Here is a 19,511-nt window from a genome sequence, read left to right as displayed (position 1 = left end):
ATTTTAAGTAACTGCACATCATTTGAAAACTTTCTTGTAATTGGAACTGTACTTCGAAAGTCAATGGTTACAGAGTTAGTTCTAAGGACCAACAATTTGAATTACACTGTAGATGTAATGAATTTATATATCTAATGAACCAATGAATGAACAATTTCATTTAAAAAAAAAAGGGGGACCAATGAACACACACAACTTAGATTAGTACCTCGGAGGCTGTATCAGACGTTCAGATTGTGCAGTATATGGCTGTGTGGTAGTATGAGAAGCTGGCGGTACCGAATAAGGTAGTGAACTTGGTGTAACTTGTTGACTGACTTGCCAAGATGGTTTATAAGTGTACTCTGTTGTCAATGAAGGATTGCTTGGTATCCCAGGTAGGAGAGAATAACGTTGAGAGCCAAGAAACTTCTGTTGCTGTGGTAATTTGTAAACATAGGACCAGTCCTAAACAAACAAAATAAGAAAAAGTCAATTTTGTTTCTATATATAGTCTCACTATTTGCAATATTTTTTTGTATGAAAACTCCATTCATTTGCAAGATTTTCTTTGAATACATCATAAAAAAAAACCCCAATCCAACACATTATCTATTCAGATATCATTAAAATGAGTTATGAGGAGTAGTAATGAATGACCAGCAAATAGATCTGATTATTTGAAAGAGAAATTATCTTAATGACTGTCTGAATACCTAAGTGAGACAGATAGCTTGGCACCTTTGAATGGTCAGTTGTTGAAAAGTCTTGGACTTTTAGTCCTGGCTAGCAATGAATCTTATAATTCAATATCTGCTAATAATAAAACTTGAACATTTACTGATGATTTCAACCACTAGCATTGCAGAAATGCCAAAAAGAAAATAAACTTATACTGGGGAGACTGCCGACAAAATTTGTGCCTCAAAAAACTCTCTCAATTAATGACAGCTGTGTAAATTTTATCAAGTTATGAATATAATCTACAGACATTTTTCTAGCATTTTTCTTTTTTTTCTACTACCAAAACCAGCACTCTTAAATGATTGCTATTACTGGCCGTCATATTTTCTGGCAGCACATCAAAATGCCATGGCACCCTATTTGATAATGAGTGCTTTCTAAGACATTCTAATTGCTTATAACAGAAATTAGAAACAGAATATGATGAAGAAAAATGTTCTACACAGAAATAATGATAGCTTTTATTTCTAAGAAAATTAATGTTTGTTGAATTTGCTAAAAGAAGGGAATAAAAATGTACAAGTATTATAATACTGTCTTACTTTTACAGGTTCATAATATGGACTGCTACCACCATCGATTTCTAACCGCTCTCCCTCCAAAGACAACATATCACTACCGCATAATGGCCCGGCTGGAGATGATGCGGTGTTGTTATCAAGAGAAGGCGGGGTTGGAAACATCCGTGTCAATTCTGCTACACCTATAACACAAAATGTAATTTTTTTAGATTCATCAAGACAAAAAAAGTTCAGCAATTTCTGACTATGTAAAGTGGATCCTCATTCATATGACATTCAAGCTGAGTCAAAACGTCGTATAAATGTGCAAATCGAACGCCTATGACTTCTTAAAAAATTATTTGTTATAAAATTCAATGTGTTAATTGCATTTCCAATTCTGTTATAAAACATATTATTTTAGTAATACTTGAGAGAAAAAGAACTAAATCACATTTCAAATCACTTAAAGAAATAAAATTTAGTGGAAAAATAAGTGAATAATCACTTAAAGAAATAAAAATTAGATTTGTAACAAGACATTGGGTGAAAAATTTCAACAAAATCTTTTCGACTTGGAAAACTTCCCATCTTGGACTCATTTCTTTGGCAGTAGATGATTTGCAGTGTCAGCTGCTTCATTTTTAATCTTGTTTCTCTACTTTATAATCATTTTCAAAATTGACACAGGGATATTCAACTGTTTTGCAAGATCAACTGTCATCATTAATTTAAAATTCTTGTCAAATTCTTTCTTTCATTTTTGAGAAAACGCTTTTCATTTTCTCAACATTACGAATGGCGCATTTGACACAGCCAGCCAACAAAGCATCACAACGAAATAAAATTCTACAGGAAATAATTGAAAGAACTTACTGTGTATGTATAGTGTCTTTTATTAGCAGGCCCGTACCCTCTAGATGGTTTTTTTTTATTCATACAGATTTCAATTCGGGTCTATTGCCATTTATGGGCAATTTACTACCTAGTGCATTGTGCTAGAAGTGTAAGTGTGTATCTAACAGTCTGACTGCATATCTAGTGTTGTGTATGATTTTTCATTGCTGCCATCTATATTTCAGAAGTGAAGTGTAATGTCTGAATACTTGTACTGTTTTAAAATGTGCAGACTTGCCCTATTTCTTTCCCTCTAGGGATAACGCTAGAAACATTGAGAAAGAAAAAAATCTGAACAGACATATGGCCAAAAACAATTGAAACCTGTTTCTTTGAGGCTAGACACATCTGCATATTCTCAGACACAAGCAATAAACAAATCACTTAAGTGTCCACTCTAAATGGTCATCGGCTAGTTCACTGGCTATTTTCGTATACGTCAGCAATCGCCATAAACTTTACAGCTTTTGTTGTGACAATATGTAAGCAGAACTGTTACAGCAACGTGTTTTGACTGCATGCAAAAATTGCATTTGATGGATATAAATGATGTTTTTCAAGGGATTTGGGGTTCAAGTCAAAATGAAAATCCTGAATAATTGAAGTTTTATATTGGATAAATGAATGATTTTAACATTAAAATGTATAGGAACCAATTGTAACTACAGCTAAATGTTGTATAAACATGAAAGTTCTCTTTGTCTTGTATACTAACTCTTGTATAACCGAGCAAATGTATAAAGGAGGCTCCACTGTACAAACACATGTAACAAAAAAAGTCAATGAGGAAAGTTATACAGGCGATTCCCTAGTGTAAGCGAGGCAAAAAAGTGCATTAGAGTTGCAATAAAAATATCTACATCAGAAAAAATACTTGTGCTTGTTTCAGTTCTATATGGAAGTGTCTCATAACCATAAAAGATTACACATCATTCAAAACTTTAACAACAAAACTGTGTTAAATTATCAAATTCACGACTCGGTATAAAAAAAAAGTAACCTATTTGCACGAGATTTATGAGCTCATATTATCATCTACTTCGATAACTCACATAACTGTAAGGAAAGTTTACAGCAGTTTGAAAAATTAAAATCAATAAAAAAGATGATTCAAACTTTAAAATCTGCATTTTAATGTGGAAAAAAGTTTTAATATTAAAAAAATATATTAAATACAAAAATTATTGCAGCCTCCATTCAAAAACTCACCCACTATTCCGCTTGTACACAGAGAATTTTTGCTCTTTGTGGAACTATCATCTGGAGTACCACATATCTTAGTGGAAGTTGGTGTGGAGGGTGGTTGAAACTTGAAGAAAAAAAAAGACAAATAAATACAAATACAAAGGCCACAACAGGCAATGTGCCCAATGAGGTGGCTACAAAATAAGATGTCCATATAAAAACTATATCATAACTATATAAAACTATATGCCCATAAACTATAGCAAAAATGCAGCAGCCCGATAAGAGCAATAAAAAACCAATAATTATAGACAGTATATTATATTTCAATGTAATAACTGCCCATAAAAAAAATTGTGGTTGTCTTATCTAAGTACAGATAGCTTCTCAATTTATACCGAATGTTTATCGTGTTTCTTTTTGAATGTGTCGATTGAGTTAGAATTCACAACCCCCAGGTGGCAAGCTATTCTTTTTTATTCACACTCCTATTAGAGAAAAATTCCCTGCAACACCACAACCTGGCATTGTCCCCTGCCAAGCGATATTGATGTTCCTGATATCGTGGAAACAGTCAATTGATAGTGTATTAATAACTCAAAGTTCAATCACAACTGACTTTTCATCGAGTCTCTCTCCCTCTTCAAGCTTCAAAATCGCACAATTCCTTACTATTTATACGTCTGTCAAAACTTCGAGAAAAGGAACATTCTACAAAATTCTACTTTACAGTTTCTAAGCTGGTGGCGCCACCGCACGGAGGTGCGGAACCACTGTCTGGAGGGGCGGGACCAGAATGTTCCCACCAATCGCATCTTTTTTCCAATAAACCAAAACTGGCATCAACTCTCGTTGCCAACAGAAGATTGCGATAAAGAATTGTGCCGTCTATCATCTATAGTTCATAACAATACCAAATTCAATAAATAAAATAGCTAAAAAATTCAATACTGCCCATAGATTCTCAAAATAAAATCAGTAATAACACGATTAAAAACCACTGTTCTTGTATTTCAAAAAATATATTTCAATTTGGTAATTACCAAGTCATCTGCGCTGTCATCTGATGAAGATGTGTCAAAGATATTTTCCAAATCTCTATCAGTGACTTGCAGATCTTTCTCGCTGGTAAAACTTGAGGTTTGGTTGTTCTTAGGAGATGTAGGTGACGCAACAGGCTGTTGGTCTTCGGTTGCTGGTGGTTTTGTAACATCATTAGTTGGTGTCGGTGGAGCAACATTGGTACTAACTGGAGGTTGTGATTCAGGTGTAGGTGGTAAACCTGGCTCTTTTACTTTTTCTTCCTCCTGAAATTTAAAATTCTTCTATAGTTACACGTACATTGATTTCGCAAAGGTTATACTTGTATAAAGTACGCCATAATTGCATCATTTACATAAAACTGGATAAAAATAGTTACTAAAAAGGTGGATATGAATAAATTATTCAACTTAAAATTAAAATAAGTCTGGTTTTCATTGCCTTCAGAACCTGACTTATCTACAACGTACTGCACAGTTTAAAATATCCCTACAGGCAATTTTAAATGCACAGGAGTGCACATAATTAAAATTCCCCTGTTCTGACTGTAAAGCTGTAACTATTCTTCAAAAAAATGAAACTCCAGAAATGTGATGGGTGAGTTTAGAGGCTCTTGTGAAAAAACAATAAAAAATATGAGAACTTTTGTCAAAGGCAGGAACAGATTAGACAAGCTTACATGCTCTAAAGTAGTCTGTGTTTGGACATTAAAGAGATAATTCTTGTCCCAATTATTTTCTGAACTAAAATAAGACATCAAATAATTTAATTTTTCACAAGAGTATTGCTTTAGACTGTTTTATAAATTTTTGGGACTTGCACCGGCACTTTCAAACTAAATAGTCATGTATTGCCCCCACTCCCCCCGTCAATTCATTCAACTTGAGGGCATTTAACTAATATTTCATTGTAGGATTAACAAGTGTATTTCTCAACAAGCAGGAGAAAGTTATTCTTGCACGAGCATTTACCTTGACACATACTTCAGTTTTGATTCTGAAGGCTGATGAAGATGATGGGCTGTCCTCATCAAACTCATCATTGAATTCATAAGGATCTTTGGTCTTAAGCAAGGCATCATCAAGTTGAAGGTGACCATTTTGAGAACATGATCCATCGCCAAGGATGTCATCAAGCTCATTTGAACTGCTGACATTAACTCTCACGCGTCTTCTTTTACCAGGAGCAATTTCCCTAAAAAATAAATGGAAGGTCATGATATTGAAAAAATGAAATGTCACTGCTGAATAATCGTTTGCACAACTAAAATAAGCATAATCATGTGAGTACCTGACAAAGTTGATTCACATAAATCATGTAATCTGTTCAAGAAGTTATAGGAGTGCCTCAATAACAAACTAATTTTACGTGGTATTTACAAGGTGCATATATCAAAACATTTATTTTAATGTACGACGGACTCTTTCTCTATATGTACACAGTTTTTGACCTTCATACAGTTTCTTGAATATTTTATTTTCCTGTATATAATCCTCAACTGCAAATAATCTGCAGATGTGAATTTCCCTCTTTTGAAAAAAAAAATTAAATCTAATCTGCATGTGTGAATTCAATTCATCATTAATGAAATCTTAAAATGTTATTGACCACACTTTTGCAAAAAACTATGCTGATTTTTCTACTCGCATCTATGTCATCTATAAATTCTTAAAATGTAAAATTATTATTTTTTACAACTTCATTGAAATATTCCTATCTATTCTAACCTCTCCTCTGACTATTGCCTCCTAATTGTTTGAAAGAACAAAGATCAGTGCCCCCCCCCGCCCCCATCAATAAAGGCATAAACTACACTAGCAAGCAAACGGTTAAACAACATTGGAGGGAAAAATTAGTCCCCTAACTTTTCAAACAGATCTTGTGTAGGCTTGCTGAAATTGAATTGGTGAAACTAAGCCTTTTCTTTTCTGCAGCTATTTCAAGTCTTGAAGGATCATAATGTTACATTAAAATTATGTGGCAAATAAACATTAGCCAAAGCATTTTGAAATTCTAAAAGAATCTGATGAGGAAATTAAATATTATTGAATATAGGCACATCAAATAAAAACATAATCCTATGTTCATTGATAAAAAAAAAAAAGCAAGATTACCACACAGATGAACTGAGAAACGTGTAGTCATACAGCCAACCATCCATTATCAATTCATCATGTGGATCTTCCCGCGTAGCCACAGAAAGTATTGGTCGTTTCAAGAAGTTGTTGGTGACTTGAGGTGCAGGAGCTAAAGCAACTGAAGCTGCTTCAGGTGTTGTGGTTGCTGCTGTAGTTACAGGTGGCGGCGGAATCACTAATTCTGCAACATTTGGTTTCACATCCTGTTGGGATTGCTGCTGTTGCTGTGATGATGGTTGTTGCTGCTGCTGTTGCTGAGAATGTTGACAACTTGGAAGTTGATTGGAAGGAGAATCTTCACTTTTAATGGTTATATTCTCTGGAACTGAAGGCAAGTTGCTTTGAAATGGAGAGGGAAGCTACAGAGAGAAGAAAAAACATTCATTACTATTTCATTCTGAAAAAAAATTTTCATTCAAACATCTTCAATTACATATAGCTTCTCTGATACAAATAGCTTTGGTTTACAGTGTGATCATTGAATAATCGCAGCACTCACTAGCTCGGTTGATGGCTTTTCCTCAGTCATTGCTTCATTGTTCGTTTCAGGTATGGTGCCAGGACTTTGAGTCATAGATTGAGGCTCCTGAGATTCGAGTTGAGGTGCTGCACACTCTTCTTTTGGCAGAGGAGGATGCGGGGATAATGTTGGCATAGAAGGCTCTGTTGATGACGACTGAGAATTCAAACCATCCATCATTGGAGTACCAGGTAACGGAGATCCAAGGGATGAAGGTTGAGCCACTGAGGTATGAAGCTGAGGCAAACCAATCGGTGTGGCAGCTCTTAATGATTGGTTGGGCCCCTTGAACTGAAAGTTAACTCCACAGTTGTTAATTACAGCTGCACCTGGTGAAGCAGAAACATTGAATGTCTGTTGCATAAATGCCTCTATGTCAACAACTGAGTCTGTGAACGCATTTCGCTTATGAAAAGGAGTTGAAATTTTGAATTTGTGTGGCACTTTGGTTCTCTCTGGTTTGTCGCTTTTGCGAGTTACTGTAGATGAAGATGTGGATGTCACTACTGTAGTAGTGGTTACACTAGCAGCAGTACTAGATGACGAAGTAGACACAGTGGGGCTGGCGGCTGATGTAGTATTTACAACTGTGCTAGAAGTGTCCATACTTTTTGGAGTTGCTGTAGTTGTATTTGATGTTCCAGTAGAATTCGATTTGCTTTTTTCTTTGCATCTGAAATAACAAAGAGAGAAAAAAATAAATGATATGCATACATGGATATACTCATAATTTTTATCTGAAAAAACTATATAACAAACTTTATCAATAAACCCTTTACATCTGAGATAAATACCAATGATGATTCTATTAATTTAATGTATATAATTATTTGTGTTTCAGATTCAAAGTTTTGCCAAGATGATTATAAATCTTAAATAGTCTGGTCCCCAACCAGTGCTTGCAAACACTATGGCATCCGCCAACCTTTTTTTTGGTGCACAGGATCAAAATCCTACATGAACCTCAAGGTTGGAGAGAGAGGCAAGATATCACTGGTTTAGTCAATACCTACTAAGATAAAATGTACTCTAATTATCATAATTTTTTCACATACATGTTTGTTATGAATATAAAATTACAAGGTCAAGGAAGATGACAAAAAAAACCCACAAGAATGTATTTGACAAACTTAAATGATCAGATCAATAAAGAAAGAAGATTTTACCTGGAACATCTGCACTCATATGAAGCAGATGGATCATTGAAGTCCCACTGCCCCTGGCTTTGCTCCGGATTCCCTTCGGAAGTCGAATCGTGAATGCCCAATAGACCACTATCTTGCCAAGAGCCTTCCTTAACTCTGCAAGATGTCTGGCTAAATTGTTCAGAGAGAGCTGTATGGAAATGCTCTGCATACATCACTTCACTGCCGTTCAACATCTGGTGACTGGTGTGCTTGTAACTTATATGAAGTGTAGACGATAATATGGATGGATCGCAAGGTGATGCCGGTGGTGTGAGAACATTAGAAGATGTAAACTTGTGTGAGGATGATGGATGAGGGTGAGGAGGGGGTTGGGAAGAGAAACCCATAGAAGATGATAATGCATCAGGATAGTAAGGATTAAGGGTTGTCTCTCGCGCTGCTTCAGCTTCATCATTATCAGCAATCAACACATAACAAGAAGGATATCGCATCTTGACACCACCTGTAAAAAAATGTTGATAAGAAAATGAATTCCTGATTGCAAACATTAAAAATCCATTGCATCACATATTAAATCAAGAAGTGTGTGTTTGATTAACACATATCATACGAACTTCTTTTTTCATGTAAAGGTTGAAAATTCTTATTCATAAACCTTTTTGGTGGAAAAAAACATGGGAGTCATGAAGCTACTTTAGAAATACATTGATCTCACGTTTTCTTACAACCATATGATGTGGTGATTCTTCACATTGAAAATTCGACCATTTTCATTGCACAGTTAATCTTCTGATTTTTGTTGCATTCCAAATTTTTACACAATAAGAAAAAAAAATCATAGGGGAAGCAATAAAACAATTAGATACTTACTGACAATGACTTCTACCACAGGAGGAACATCATCTTCTGGTCTATAATCCTTAATATGCCTTGATCTTATAGGATAAAACTGATGCCAGTCATCTAGCAGTTTTTGTGTTGCCAAGTCTGTGCCTTTGTAGCTCTGACCAGTTAACATGCCAGCGAGACCAAATGGGCTCAAAATGACTTGAAGGATAAAAAGTAAATTAGAAGAAAAAAATAGCTCCACAAGAAACTAGAGCATATATGGGGGTTACACATAATAATCATTCAAGTGGTTACAACACAAAATTTCAAGTATTTCTTTTTTGATTTTAAACAAGTGTTTTTGATACAAAATCCCAGCATTTAAATAAGATGTAATTTTTAACCTACCAACAAAAGATTTTGTGTTTCAATGTTTTCAAAAATCAAATTCAAATCAATTGAGTGCAAAGTTTATTAAGCCAACAAAGGCATTGTAGATCTAATATCCATTTTCCAAATACTACTACGTTCAAAAAGTTCTGAGACTTACTTTATTACAGAAGAATGAATACCTGTTTACAGGAATAGAACCTGTTTATTTGGTATTTCCTTAGAAATAACTTCCCCATGCAATTATGAATTTTTCCATTGTTCATACAATGGTATACATGCCGATTGCAAGCCTTTTTTTGTCACACCCTATAGTGCCCTCATCACTGCACCTCTCGGAACCTAAGAATCTTTGCTCCCCTTAAGGAAATTCATCAGAGGAAACAGAAAGTCACATGGGGCACAAGATCAGGAGAATAAGCTGGTTGTATAAATATTGGAATGTGATATTTTGACAGATAATCCTGACACCTGGAGGGGCCGGTGTATTATCGTGATAGAACAACCCGGCCCGTGACCTTTCAAAGATCTGGTCCCTTGCATCTTACTAAATTATGCAGACATTTAAGGATTCACAAATCTTTCCTGACATCAGTTTACCTGTCAAAACATCACATTCTGATACTTCAACAATCAGCTTATTGCCCTGATTTCGCCGCATGTGAGATTTCCCTCACATAAAGAATGTGATTGAGAGCCAATGATTCTAAGGTTCTGCAGAAGTGTAGCCAGCAGTGATGAAGGCACTGGACGGTGTGACAAAAAAAGACTAGTAATCTACCTTTATATCTTTGCATGAACAATGGCAAAAATGCATAATTGTACAGGGTAGTTACTCCAAAACACCAAATAAACAGATTCATTCATTCTTTCATAACTGTATTCATTCTTCCGTAATAAGTCTCTGAACTTTTTGAACGTAGTAGTATACAGTCAGATTCGCTGATAAATATGGATATATTCTGGATTTTCACATATAATAAGTTTTTCCATTTTCTGTAAATTTTGTATCGCTTATCTATCGTCATCAAGACACTAAGGATATATTGAAGTTTGCACACAACAAATATTTTTGTTTTTTTCCAGACTTAGTTATAAGCAGGTCTGGGTCTCACTGATTACTGATATTCACAAAACACCCACCTTTTAGCCCAGAATGCACTGCTTGTGCCATAGTCAAATGCTTGTCAAGCAATCGGCTGACTGCAGGTCTCTGCCTTACATCTATACTTGTGCACACTGTACTTTCCCCATGGACGAAAAATCTGAATGAGAATGTCAGCTGGGAACTGTGAAAAGATTTTAAACAAATTTATAAATATAAAAAAATTACTTGTCATTGAAAATTTTTTAGATATTTCTATTCACCCAAAAAATGCATTCACAGTTCAAAAACAGTGATATCCTACTACTTCATTTAGGAATGAACTGATGTAGGGCCAGAACTAGAGTGGGGCAAGGTGTGACTGCCCAGGTAGCAAAATTGAGGGGTGGCAGTTTTAGGTGGGAACAAAGAGCACTGTTATAGAATTATCGAATTTTAAAATTCTGAGGGCAGCAAAATAATTCTTGCCCCGGGTGGTGAAAATCTTAGTTAGGACCCTGAACTGATGTAAGTTTCGATATTCAGGTCACAATATTGCTAATAATATTAAGAATCACTGAATACCACTTCTGGACAAATAAACAACTTTTTAGGCGCCAAAACAATTTTATCCACAGAAAAAGGTCCAAAATAATGCCTTTGACTTTGTCAGGACAAAGTGGTCCGCTTTCATGTTGGCAGATATGCTGCTATAAATTCCAAACACTTTGTGCTGTTCTCAGCCTGCAATTTAGTGACCACACAAAGAAAATTTTAGGTGCCAATGTCAAGTCACCATGGCGACCTGGTGCCTGGGACTTGTCTAGTCCGACTGAATACAAATAATTGATAATGAAAGTGATATACTATAAATAACTTGGACCCTTCATGCTCAACCTATGGCTCTCAGAGACATCTTAAGTGGCTTCAATGTAAAGCATCACTTCAGTATTAATTGATAAAATATTATACGAGTAAGGAATGATTGACATTAGACCAAAAACCAAGTCTCTTGCAAAAAGTGAATGAAGTCAATCTTCACTTTGTTCAAATATAGATTATCCTGATTGGGACTTTCCAATGGGGTTTTCACTAAGGATGAAAACAAGCCTCTGGCAAACAATGCAGTGTCAATTCACATAAGTTCAAATGAAAATGATGATCCTTGTCTTTGTTTCGAAAATTTACCATCACACAATTTAATTTTTTTTTAAATCAGAAATTATGAACGGTTTCATTTCATTGTGGCCAGTGCCCCCCCTCCCATCGCAAAAACATTTACGCAGTTTCCAGTAAAGCGTTCAAATTCTGTTATGTTGCTCAAGTTCACAAAAAGGCTATTTCACTGCACACCAACTCCGGTCATATGTTATATGCAATTTACTGCAGTTAAGGAGTTCGTTTGGAAATGAAGGCACTATCAAGCTCATCAGTGGTCACCTCAAGCTCATCAGGGAAAATATCTTATTATCCATACTCTTTCACCAGATCAAACCTGGGACCTGATGGCAACCTTCATGGTAGTAGACGAGCATCACGGCACTCACAAAAAAAGCCAAGCACTGAACTTAGCTTTGGTAGAATGCAATACTAGAATGATTTTGAATCAATGCCACTTATCGGCAAAGGCAAGTTTGTTGATTATCACATTAAAATTTCCTTACAGTTAGTTCTCTATGCATTTTAAAAAATAATTTTTATCTAGATTTATAATATGACAAATTTTATTATCTTACTTTCTAGTGTCCTGGTCCTTTCCATCATAAGGCTGAACAAACCAGCCCCCAACTCTGCAGAAACCTCTTTGTATAAGAGATCTAATTTAAAAAAAAAAGTTAACATGAACAGTGTTCTTCATAAACATTTCCAGTGACACTAAATTCAAAAGTTCATTTAAAAAATAAGACAAGTGCACTCATACATAAATAGTTCTACACGTCCATATCAATACGATTAAAATATAATGGATAAATATATAAATAATGAATTAAATTTGTATATAAATATATAAAAAAATAACCCTAAACCCAACAATATTGCGCATTTGTCAAACATTAGATATTAGGAACTCGTTAGCCACTTTGCAAAGTAACCAGGAACCGGTCAGCCACTTAGCAAAATGCGTAGATCTTGTACATAGGTCATACCATATAGTATCTGCTCTAAAATAAAGAACTGACAAATCAAAATAATAACTCAGGTGTGGGGAGAAAAAAGCTTCAACATTTAGTCTCAATGTAGTCACCTTTCAATAAGGTTGTGCAATGCTTTGAACAATAAAGTTCGGCATTCGTAGGATAGGCCATTTTCCCAGGATCCTCGCTCATCATCACCTACAAAATGGAAAAAAAACATAATTACTTCAATCACATACATAATTAATCATATTGTTTATACTGCTATTAATAGAAAACAGAAATAGCAAGTATTTCTTTACTTAAAATTTTATGAAGAAATCCTCCAAATCTTTTGCGTGAACCTCTTAAATTAAAAACCTTATTCAATTTTAAAAGATGATGAAGAGGTAATTTGGCATGATAGCTTTCCCCAAACTTCCTGGTGCAACAGCCATTACACTTGAGCAAATTTATTTTTAGTGTAACAATAAGTATGTATTGGTGAAAGTAAGAGATAGGATGAATATTTGGTTACTATTCAGTATTTAGCCCTTTTGCCGAAAATTTATTCTGATCAAATGTTAGTAAGATATTCAGCTGGATATCTTGGTGAATCAGAGTACATTAATAAGCTAATTAAAAAGTTATATTAATAAATTAACTTAAATTAAGAATTTACTGATTATAGTCTATTTTATGGTATATATCAGGAATTGACAAATTGGAGAAAAAAAATTATATGCCAGCAAGATGTCATGGGCACCGAACATTCCCCCCTCCCTGAATAAATCGATCCAAAATGGTGTACTCCTGGACTGGACAAATCGCAATAAAATCTAGGCACTAGAAAAAAAAATTTAGGCACTAAAAAAAATTCACCCAAAGGAAAAGGTTCACATAATGCTTCTTTTGACTTATCCAGGGATTAGTGACCCTCTTTAAGTTGGCAGATACGCTGCTATAAATTCCAAATATTTTGTGCTGCTCTCAGCCTGCAATTTAGTAACCACGCAAAGAAGTTTTTAGGTGCCAATGCCAAGTTTTTAATCACCATGGCGACCTTGCACCTGGGATTTGTCCAGCCCTGGTGTACTCTAACTTTTCCAGGACTTGGGAACCTTTTCCATGCTAACAGATACTTTGATATAATTTCTTATAATTTCTTCCTGTCCTCAAACTTGAATTCAGTTATCATACATTTTAAAAAAATTAGATGTCAATTTCAACTTTATAATTGCCCTGAAAACCTAGCGTCTGGTTTTATTAATCAAAACCTGGTACACACGTCCTTTCTATAAATGAAGTTATGCGTCATTTCAGTGTTCACTTCTGGGATAGGGAAAATATGAAGCTAAAAATCAAATCCCATTACAATAAAGTGAAAGTGAAGATGACTTTTCGTGGAAGTCCATCTAGACTTTTTCTATTGAGTCCAGGGTTTAAGTTACGGTTGCATTTTTCGCAAAATGTGAAAGAAAATCTTAGAATGCGAAAGTAGTAGTAGCTACTTTTGCAAAAATGCGTACAGGAGGTACGAAATGAGAAGACATCCAACCATAAATCATTAGCTTTGTAGCATTTTGCTAAAACTCTTCCTCCCATTTTCGCTTTTTTGCTAAAGGAATTTTTTATCTAGCTTAAACCCTGATTGGGTCCCATTTTTGTGAAAACATTCATTATGAAAATTTAATCATTAATTTTGTAAAAAAAATAAGTGATTTTGTAGAAACAATATAATGTAGTTAATTTTTAACAAAAGAATTGAAATGTCGAATATCGCATTTTGAGAAGGGTTCGATTATCAAATCTGGAATTTTTTGAAGAGTCTGAAGAAAAGTCCTAAATTTCGGCTGGACAGACTCCTACTTACACAAAGCAAGTTCATTAACGAAGGATGAACTATTCAGACAAGATATTAAGCTACTCTTGTCTGAAGTGGTAAGTGAGGGGGAAAGAACATCTAAAAAAGAAAGATAAATTTTAAAAATCAATCGCAAATTTCATGATGCATCACCAGAAGAGAGTAAATAGTGGTTGAAACTTTCAATTGATCTGAAATTGTGCGATTCCCCCCGTTCGAGGAGTCTGTATCCACTTCTGGGTACACAGGAAAGAAAAAAAACTGGGTTTACACATTTGAAACAGGTGTGGATAAGGCAAATTTCATTCATATTTTCATAACTAATTGCTCATGGTTAAAGGATTACTGAGCTACATCGAATTTGAAATGAATGAAATGTGGTTTAATGTTAAATGTAGAGAAAATTATGATATAGCTGGATATTTTATTGCTTTAAATAAGTTTCACAGTGGTTGTGTGATGCATGACTTTCTTGAAGGCAATATTGTTTAAGTCTCAATTTGTTATAACCAATGGTTTTAACTGTTCAATAATGATTGAACAAGTAACACGTCCCAGGAAATTAGCCCTAAGATAATAGAACACTTAATACTTCAAAGTGTCAGTTGGTTTAATAAAAAAAGTGCATGGGTTTTAATGAAGTTCTTATGTAGTATCTTCTGGGCATCATAGACTTCAATATCATCTACCAGGAAACTCTTTTGCTCCCATAAAACTCTTTTCTATCAAGTCAATTCCAAATCCTTTCAAAGAAAGAGGGTGTGATATCACACAGTATTTTAAGATATAAACGTTTTCTAAGCCTCTTGTAAACAGGAGAATCTACAAGCCCATATGGGAGAGCAGAGAGAGACACATCAGTGATTATGGGATCATTACAAGAGGATACAACCCAAGAGAGAGCGACTCCAATGAAAAGATCGCTTCCACATGGACGGGGGGTGGTCGGGAGGTGGAACAAACGCACATACACACAGGTGAACAGGGTACATGTGTGCCGCGCCGCTGGCAGAGCGTGAGTGGCGGTAGGTGGCACGCCGCTAAACGAGAGAGAGACGCGTCAAGACCCAAAAGAAAACCACGCGACCGCAGCGCCTTAGTAAAAATTTTTCCTCCGCTGAGGGGGGGGGGGTTACACACACGCAAGAGAGAAGAGACTACTGCCTGTACCGCGGCAGTTAACGCCGGATGAAGACGCCACTGTGCTTTGCCAGCAACGGAAGCAGCAGCGAGAGAGAGATCCGCACTCTCAATCGCAGCAGCAGCCACCCTTCACATCACAACGGAACCACCATGGAGTAGCCGGCAACGCACGCGCAAATACGCATTCACACACTCAACAGCCAAGACCGGAACGGCAAGGGCCCGACCGACCGACGGAGTCAAAATCGATAACAGAGAGGGAGAGAGGCGGCGGACTCTCTCACCCTCCGACCAGTAACTGAAAAGGGAGATAGGGTATACTTCCGTAGTGAAAGTGAAGGGCAAGACACGGTTTCCCAAACCAACCAACCCCCCTCGTCCTCTTCTCGCGCACCATCAGGCTCCGGTGCATCCAGTCATTCAAAAGGGAGACCTCGGCATCGTGTTGGGGGAGAAAGCAATCCGAATACGGGCACCACGCACACCGAAAACAAGATGGTATTAAAGCGAGAACAAGGCTAGGGGCACCCGAGCGAAGGGGGGGGGGGGGGTTTGAGTGTTGAACCGCCAGGAGAAAGAACAAATGCAGCTTTTTCAAAGCATCCGTTTCGGAATATTTTTTCTTTTCGCCGACATCAAGGGACTTGCTAACACAACAAACAGTCCGGGATAAAAACACGCAAACGCTATTATCAAGAGAGCTGAGGTGGCGCTCACTACGGCGAGTGAACGAAAGCATGAATAAAGTTGAAACTTTGAGAAGGTACGGTCGGCCTCGCTCAAACGGATATCAACGATTTCAGTACAAAATATCCGATTAAGTGGGGTATTCGATTATATATATTTAAATTGTAATTAAAAAAAAATTAAATGCGCAGCTTAATGAAGACAGCTTAGATACTTCGAGGCCAGTACCAGGGGGGTGTACGCAGGATCTTCTTTTGGATGGGGCAAAAAAATTTCTTCCCCAGAAATTTCGAGTGACTACCCTTCAAAAAGTACTGAAATTTACAAAAATTGGTTAAAATAGCTATTGTCTTTCGATACTTAATATTTCGGTAAAAAAAAATTAAAACTTTTTAAATTTTTGTAGGCTTGGTGGGGGCCACGTGCCCTCAATGCCCCGCGCCTCTACCAGTACCCACTCTTAAGTCTACGTTTTCTTCCCCAAGTCTTCATTTGGCAACATATATGCTGTCAATTTCATTAAAAATATTATGTACACAGTGGTTTGACGTATGGCCAAAGAAGGGCCGGGCTGGCAGGTCTGGAGCCCCTGAAGCACAAGACAATTTCTATCTTTTTTTTTCACACTATAAAATGACTTTAGAGGGGACCCGTCAAAGATCCCAGCCTAGGGAGCCCGGCTGCAGGATGTTATTTTTATCCGAGTAAACGGGATATCTATCTCTCTCCGCCAACCGAGGCCGACTGTACATCAAATGGATTTTCCCATCTTAGCAGATATTAAACTATGAAAGTTTTCTAAAAGTCCTTTTATAAAACTTGAAAAATTCAACCAATAAGATTATCGGTTGCATTTGCTCGAATGTAACCCATGACCTTTATTGGTTGGATTATTTGAGTTTTATAAAAGGACTCTTTATGAAACGAAAAATTCAACTATTAGGCGCGTCGGTTGCATTTCAGCAAATGCAACCGGTGATCTAATTGGTTGAATTTTTATCAAAAAGCTTTTACGAAACTTTTATAGTGTAATCCCGGCCAACTCAGTTTTCGCTCAACATCAATAAGTTTGATAGAATTAATCACAAACCAGTTAATACTTTGTAACTAAACTGCACTGACTCCATGCTTGTTCAACAGACACGGGGGCAAAATGGTAGGTCTATAGCTAAGAAGTTTTGCCTTACTGCTTTGCATCTGAGAAATTTACTGTTACATTACGCGATTCAACTATGAAAACGGCAGCTGAAGTCAATAATGACACCCAAACTACGTTCAGGATGATAGAATGAAATCCCCTTCCCCCGAACTAGTGGGGAAGTACCATAAGGGGTTGTAGTTCGGGAGGGAGAAATTGTCTAAAAAAGCAGTTCTCAACATTTTTAACCTAGAATTTCTATGGCGGAGCAACGTAGGCCCATAGGCGGATATACAGGGTGATTCATAAAAGATAGGTAAAACTTTAAGTGATAGTATACACAAATACAAACAATTGTCATCAAAGAATGCACGGTCTAACCGCAAACGTGCTAGCGCGTTTTGAAACGGCCGCGCCGCAAACGTTAAAACGGCATTTCTGTCGAAATTTATCGGGTGAAAAATAACACCATGCATGCGAATGTAACCTGGGGAAGAAACCGTGTGGAAATCTGCGTCACAGTGAATAAGAGGCGCGGACGCCAGCCCTGTGCAGTCATTATAGCGTTCAACCGTTCTAACAGTTGTAACGTGAGGGATAATGGCGCACTTTAGTAATACTGAAAAAGCAGACATGCATTTCAATATGAAAATACTTATCATATTTTCCCAGGTTACATTTGCATGCATGGTGTTCTTTTTCATTCAATGTCGTTTTAACGTTTGCGGAGCGGCCGTTTTGAAACGCGTTATCGCGTTTCATGTTAGCCCATGCATTCTTTGATGACAATTGTTTGTATTGGTGTGTACTATCCTCTTTTTTCTGAGATTTTTTTTTCCGATCTTTTCCGAATCACCCTGCAGAGGGAGGGCAAAGGGGTCTATCGTCCCATCCTGTTCAGCAAAAAAGTATTATTGGCGGATGCGGAGATTTCCCCCTCCCACACCGTTCGAGAAGCCTGCTTCTTATGCGTAGGCCTCATTATTTATCAAATTTACTGATTTATTTTATTGTCCTGGAGCGGCCGAGGAGCTATTAGGAAGTTCACAGCCCCCTTCCCAAGAGCTCTGTGAAGCACAGGTTTAAAAGAGTGCCAAATAGCATAGACACTACAGCTCGACAAATAAGAGCTCAACCTCATAGCCATCATAATAGTGGGGCTGATAGGGCTCCAGCCCGGGGTGATTAGTTTCCTTTTTTCACACTATAAATTCACTATAATGGAGCCAGTGGAAAAATCTGATCGTATTCCCGCCAACGATCATAGTCTATGGGGGCTCTCTTACAGTGTGTGTGTGTGTGTGTGTAGGGAGGGGGCAAGAGCTCAGCAAATCACTTGAGCACGCCTAGTGTGGACCCCACTTTAGACTCTTGACAATTATCACTGCACATTTTGACTTGAAACATGCTGAGAGAATTTCATTCACCTCTATCAAGGATACTATTAATGGAACACACTCTCCTCCGCTATTGTTTATTCTCCCACGATTACTGATTTCTTGTTCAATGTTATAAAATATCTGTGTGTAAATCAACCGCATTCTCTTGTATAGGCCAGGCATCTTCAACTCTTTGCTCGTGAGCACCACGATGCTCCCTGAAGAACTCAGAGTGATCGATGCTCGTGTCCGATTTCGTGCTCGCGAGCACTTGATCAACGTTCCAATTGAACACCTTGTACTAATTGCATTCAAGGACTGAAATCATCCTGATTTCATGCATTCGTATGTCAAACTTGTCGTAAGGGTGCCCTTCTTTTGATGATGGGTACAGGCAGTGCTCACGACTGGAAAAAGGTTGAAGAGCTCTGCTCTAGGCCAACTGTATTGCATAAATAAATATTTTCTGGAGAGCAGTTTTCAGAGAAATAAAAAGTAAGTAGCGAATGCGAGTGGTTTCCCCTCTATGAAAAAACTGAATCAATGAAAAATTTTGACATTATTTTCAAATCATTCCATTCATTCGATCATGTAAGTTCTATAAAAGCTATTCCAGCTGATGCGTTCCAGGGGGGGGGGGAAGAAAAATCTTGCTCAAGACGTTTTTCAGAATCAAGACGCATTTTCAGACAAGGGTGGAACTAGAACCCCACATCCCACAGATCTTTTCTT

The 19,511-nt window shown here is 36.8% G+C and overlaps 1 protein-coding gene across 2 annotated transcripts in view; it reads right to left on the bottom strand.

Moving 5' to 3' along the window:
* The window catches only part of skd (mediator complex subunit skuld), a 54,269-nt gene that overhangs the window by 18,574 nt on the left and 16,184 nt on the right, over positions 1 to 19,511 (bottom strand). Inside the window, exons 3-14 of one of the 2 annotated variants that reach the window (XM_089254415.1) lie at positions 12,700 to 12,787; positions 12,191 to 12,271; positions 10,514 to 10,659; positions 9,023 to 9,199; positions 8,171 to 8,654; positions 6,984 to 7,677; positions 6,461 to 6,843; positions 5,318 to 5,540; positions 4,349 to 4,612; positions 3,330 to 3,429; positions 1,266 to 1,426; positions 209 to 447 (exon numbers count right to left, since the gene is read on the bottom strand). In XM_089254415.1, coding sequence (XP_089110541.1) covers positions 209 to 447; positions 1,266 to 1,426; positions 3,330 to 3,429; positions 4,349 to 4,612; positions 5,318 to 5,540; positions 6,461 to 6,843; positions 6,984 to 7,677; positions 8,171 to 8,654; positions 9,023 to 9,199; positions 10,514 to 10,659; positions 12,191 to 12,271; positions 12,700 to 12,787 — 3,040 coding nt within the window. The remainder of the gene's footprint in view (positions 1 to 208; positions 448 to 1,265; positions 1,427 to 3,329; positions 3,430 to 4,348; positions 4,613 to 5,317; positions 5,541 to 6,460; positions 6,844 to 6,983; positions 7,678 to 8,170; positions 8,655 to 9,022; positions 9,200 to 10,513; positions 10,660 to 12,190; positions 12,272 to 12,699; positions 12,788 to 19,511) is intronic. The other variant, XM_089254472.1, reaches the window with a different exon arrangement.

The sequence above is a fragment of the Pholcus phalangioides genome, unplaced genomic scaffold, assembly GCF_987345545.1.
Source record: "Pholcus phalangioides strain wild (caught in Gottingen) unplaced genomic scaffold, Ppha-v1.0 ptg000001l_1, whole genome shotgun sequence".
Taxonomy (NCBI): Eukaryota; Metazoa; Arthropoda; class Arachnida; order Araneae; family Pholcidae; genus Pholcus; species Pholcus phalangioides.
Note: the sequence above shows the minus strand (reverse complement) of the source record. Positions and strands in the feature narration are given on the sequence as shown.